We start from the raw sequence: 4,364 nt of genomic DNA, 5'->3' as shown, positions 1-4,364 counted from the left end.
AGCTCTTCTGAATTGTTGGCTCTGGTGTGTCACATCTTCCTCTTCACAATAACTCATAGATTTTCTATGGGGTTTAGTTCAGGAGAGTTTGTTGACCAATTAAGAACAGGGATACCATGGTCCTTAAACCAGGTGCTGGTATCTTCGGCACTGTGTGCAGGTGACAAGTCCTGTTGGAAAATTAAATCTTCATCTCCATAAAGTTGGTCAGCAGCAGGAAACATGAAGTCTCTAAAACTTCCTGGTAGATGCTGCGTTGACCTTGAACCTCAGAAAACACAGTGGACCAACACCAGCAGATGACATGGCCCCAAACCATCACTGACTGTGGAAACTTGACACTGGACCTCAAGCAACATGGATTCTGTGTCTCTCCTCTTCCTCCAGACTCTGGGACCTTGATTTACAAAGGAAATGCACAATTTACTTTCATCAGAGAACAGAACTTTGGACCACTCAGCAGCAGTCCCAGGGGAGACTCTTCTGACACTGTCTCTTGTTCAAGAGTGGCTCGACACAAAGAATGTGACAGCTGAAACCCATGTCTTGCATACGTCTGAGCATGGTGGTTCTTGAAGCACTGACTCCAGCAGCAGTCCACTCTTTGTGAATCTCCCCCACATTTTGGAATGGGTTTTGCTTCACCATCCTCTCCAGGGTGCAGTTATCCTTATTGCTTGTACACTTTTTTCTACCACATCTTTTCCTTCCCTTCGTCTCTCTGTTAATGTGCTTGGACACAGCGCTCTGTGAACAGCCAGCCTCTTTAGCAATGACCTTTTGTGTCTTGTCCTCCTTGTGCAAGGTGTCAATGGTCGTCTTTTGGACAACTGTCAAGTCAGCAGTCTTAACCATGATTGTGTAACATACAGAACTAGACTGAGACCATTTAAAGGACTTTGCAGCTGTTTTGAGTTAATCAGCTGATCAGAGTGTGGCACCAGGTGTCTTCAATACTGAACCTTTTCACAATATTCTAATTTTCTGAGACACTGAATTTTAGTTGTCAGTTATAATCATCAACATTAAAAGAAAAAAATATTTTAAATATATCTGTCTGTGTGTAATGAATGAATATAATATAAAAGTTTCACTTTTTGAATGGAATTACTGAAATAAATCAACTTTTTCATGATATTATAATTTTATGATCAGCACCAGTAAATACAATATAAAATTCCTGTCAAACATAATGTGTTAGACCTTTTGTTAACCAGTCAGTGACTTCTGGTCTTTGTTTCTTTTGCACATTTATGTCAACTGTTGATAACCTAAAAAACTTATTTAAGATGCCAACAAACACTTTCTCTTTCGTTTAAAAGGGAAACCCCTTCTTTGCTGCTCTTCATCACTTGTCTTGTATCCAGGTCATTCTGCTTAAGTTTTTGAGGATACGCTCAAGGTGAAAAGGTATCCACATTTGTGCAGCACACAAGTTTTTGTGCCCATTAAAATCCGTAATTAGACCTATATGAAACAATATAAAATATAAAAATGTTAGTGTTTGAATGTTTTTATGTTCTGAGTTTGCTGGGAAGGACCCCAGGTCAGATGGGTTACATTCCTCTGAGGTTTGGATTTTCAGGGCTTTTTGCATTTCTTCTTGTTTACGTTTGACTGGAGGATTTTACTGAAGGCTTTGCAGCTCTGGGAACATGGAAGATATTTTTAGTCTGACTGCGTGGGACAAAAGACGTGAAAGTTGAACTCACTATGTTTTGAGGAAATTGTCATATTTAGTAACGTCTCAGTGTCATACGGATCAAAGTTTTTCTTTATTGTGCCAGTAGCTACAAAAACAAATGACTGTTAAGTCCAGCTTCCTTTGTGAAACCTATAATTTATGACCAGAGGACAATTGTGTTTTAGGTTGCATAGTAGTTGTTGACTTCCTCCTCGTTTCAGTTTATTTTTATCGTGTAGTGGGAGAGCACTGAGACCAGTTTGTTGTCACCTGAGTGAGACGTCGTTTGCAAGGAGCAGAATCTTACTGCTCCTCTCTGTGGACGGAACCATCTCCTGCTTCTTTAAAACCACAAACATTATTGGTGTCGCTGCAGCAAACATCATATAATCAGTCTTCCATTTGATTGGGTTGAGCTTTATTTAAAACGAGAGGATGTATGGATTTCTTCCATGTGTTTGCAGGAGAATGGGGTGACTCTGGGCCTCTCATCCAGCCAGGCTCTCAAGAAGCTCTGGGAGCAGCTCAACAACCTGCTGGAGCAGCACCAGAGAGCAGCACGGAGACGAACCTCTACATGGGTACTCTCACACACATCAGCACGTTTTATGATTCCTGCCAACTACTGCTCCTGAAGTATGTTCATTTAGGAAAGAAACAGAAAACAACTGACTGGCTCAGTGGTGGAAGTGTAGCTGGACTCTGTGGAGGCTGTAGTGGAGTGGATGACACCATCTCTACTGCAACTCCTGGAAGTCCCTTTAACTTTATGATAGTTTTTATATGACCTATATCAAAACTTGTAACATCTCTGGCACTGTGTGATAAACTGCACATTTTGGAGTGGCCTTTTATTGTGGGCAGCCTAATAAAGTTTAATCAGCATCTTGATACGCCACACCTGTGAGGGGGAGGGATTATCTTGACAAAGGAGACGTGCCCACTAACACAGATGTACACATATTTGTGAACAATATTTGGGAGAAAAAGACTTACTTCAGCGTGACATCATCCACCACGTGACGTCGTCCGTCACGTGATGTCAAACCGCCGTTTTTAATTGGGCGAAAATGTTGCGTTGTGGAAAACTGACAAACAACTGTAGCAGATTATTTCGTTATTTCATATATTCTTTCAAGTATATGCAAGAATGCTGTGAGGATATGAACGCTCATATAAACTCCCTGCCAGTACGTGACTGACCTGATGGTGTCGCCCGAGTTGAACTACAAAAGGCCACACCTACACCAAAGAGTCCATGAGACTTATTTTCTAACAACCTACAGTTGTAAAGACAAGAAACCATCTGAGCACAATCAAACTGGTTGGCACACTATGAGAAAGTGCTATTTATAGGACTGAGTTTGTTGAGGTTCCTCGGACTGAAGAAGTCTTTTGGATAAAAGACGAAACGTTTCAACACAAATAAACTGTCCAGAGGACCTGACTCAACCTTGTTGGATTTTTTTACCTGGATTATCGCGTATGAACTTTGGATTCAAGGTTCTTTATTTGTCATGTGATACATGTGGTGGAACGAAATTATGTACAAACCGGATTCCAAAAAAGTTGGGACACTAAACAAATTGTGAATAAAAACTGAATGCAATGATGTGGAGATGGCAAATGTCAATATTTTATTCATAATATAACATAGATGACAGATCAAAAGTTTAATCTGAATAAATGTAACATTTTAAAGGAAAAATTTGTTGATTAAAAATTTCACAGTGTCAACAAATCCCAAAATAGTTGGGACAAGTAGCAATAAGTGGCTGGCAAAAGGAAATTGAGCATATAGCAAACAGCTGGAAGACCAATTAACACTAATTAGGTCAATTGACAACATGATTGGGTATAAAAAGAGCTTCTCAGAGTGTCAGTGTCTCTCAGAAGCCAAGATGGTAAGAGGATCACCAATTCCACCATTGTTGCGCAGAAAGATAGTGCAGCAATACCAGAATGGTGTTACCCAGCGTAAAATAGCAAAGACTTTTAAGTTATCATCATCAACTGTTCATAATATCATCAAAAGATTCAGAGAATCTGGAACAATCGCTGTGCGTAAGGGTCAAGGCCGTAAAACTCTACTGGATGCTCATGATCTCCAGGCCCTTAAACGTCACTGCACCTCAAACAGGAATGCCACTGTCAAGGAAATAACAGAATGGGCTCAGGAATACTTCCAGAAAGCATTGTCAGTGAACACAATCCACCGTGCCATCCGCCGTTGCCAGCTGAAACTCTACAGTGCAAAGAGGAAGCCATTTCTAAGCAAGCTCCACAAGCTCAGATGTTTGCACTGGGCCAGGGGTCATTTAAAATGAAGTGTGGCAAAATGGAAGACTGTTCTGTGGTCAGATGAGTCACGATTTGAAGTTATTTATGGAACACTGGGACGCCATGTCATCCAGACCAGAGAGGACAAGGATAGCCCAAGTTGTTATCAACGCTCCGTTCAGAAGCCTGCATCACTGATGGTATGGGGTTGCATGAGCGCTTGTGGCATGGGCAGCTTGCATGTCTGGAAAGGCACCATTAATGCAGAGAACTATGTTCAGGTTCTAGAACAACATATGCTCCCATCTAGACGTCATCTCTTTCAGGGAAGACCCTGCATTTTTCAACACGATAATGCCAGACCACATTCTGCAGCAATCACAACATCATGGCTACGTAG

At 41.2% G+C, this 4,364-nt stretch overlaps 1 protein-coding gene across 1 annotated transcript in view; it reads left to right on the top strand.

Moving 5' to 3' along the window:
* tmem94 (transmembrane protein 94) overlaps positions 1-4,364 on the top strand; it is a 99,567-nt gene that overhangs the window by 3,516 nt on the left and 91,687 nt on the right. The window contains exon 2 of the mRNA XM_037691550.1: positions 2,149-2,265. Coding sequence (XP_037547478.1) covers positions 2,149-2,265 — 117 coding nt within the window. The remainder of the gene's footprint in view (positions 1-2,148; positions 2,266-4,364) is intronic.

The sequence above is a fragment of the Nematolebias whitei genome, chromosome 17 (assembly GCF_014905685.2).
Source record: "Nematolebias whitei isolate Nwh7 chromosome 17, NemWhi1, whole genome shotgun sequence".
Taxonomy (NCBI): Eukaryota; Metazoa; Chordata; class Actinopteri; order Cyprinodontiformes; family Rivulidae; genus Nematolebias; species Nematolebias whitei.
The sequence above is the reverse complement of the archived record's forward strand: the minus strand, read 5'-3'. Positions and strand labels throughout refer to the sequence as shown.